Source organism: Meleagris gallopavo, unplaced genomic scaffold (assembly GCF_000146605.3).
Source record: "Meleagris gallopavo isolate NT-WF06-2002-E0010 breed Aviagen turkey brand Nicholas breeding stock unplaced genomic scaffold, Turkey_5.1 ChrUn_random_7180001889603, whole genome shotgun sequence".
Taxonomy (NCBI): Eukaryota; Metazoa; Chordata; class Aves; order Galliformes; family Phasianidae; genus Meleagris; species Meleagris gallopavo.
The window spans coordinates 1-325 of record NW_011153332.1 but is presented as its reverse complement, the minus strand read 5'-3'; the positions used below and the strand labels follow the sequence as shown (position 1 = coordinate 325).

Here is a 325-nt window from a genome sequence, read left to right as displayed (position 1 = left end):
GCAGGCGGCCCGGCCGGCACCATCCGCCTGCATGGGGAACCCGGGCTCCGGGCCCGCATTGTCCTCCGCCTCGTCCCTCCCCTTCTGGCTCGGCTCCTCCTCGTAGTCCTCGTCGTAGTATTCCTCCAGGCCGCCGTCCGAGCCTCCGCTGCTGCCCGCGCCGTTGCTGCCCACGTCGGCGCCGAAGCAGAGGCGGGCCATGTTCTCTTTAACCGACTCGCAGATGGGCCGCTCCAGCCCGTCGCAGACGCAGTCGTTGAGCAGCACGGCCTTGGGCACGGCCAGCATGTCCTCGATGACGGCGCGACACTCGGGCGTGCAGCGC

The 325-nt window shown here is 70.8% G+C and overlaps 1 protein-coding gene across 1 annotated transcript; it reads right to left on the bottom strand.

Annotated features, from left to right (window-relative positions):
• Positions 1-6: 6 nt before the first annotated feature.
• On the bottom strand, positions 7-321 carry GAS1 (growth arrest specific 1; the record flags this gene model as incomplete). Its single annotated transcript, XM_010727440.1, has 1 exon — positions 7-321. A coding segment is annotated over one exon (315 nt), but the record flags the coding sequence as incomplete, so codon positions are not given.
• Positions 322-325: the final 4 nt, after the last annotated feature.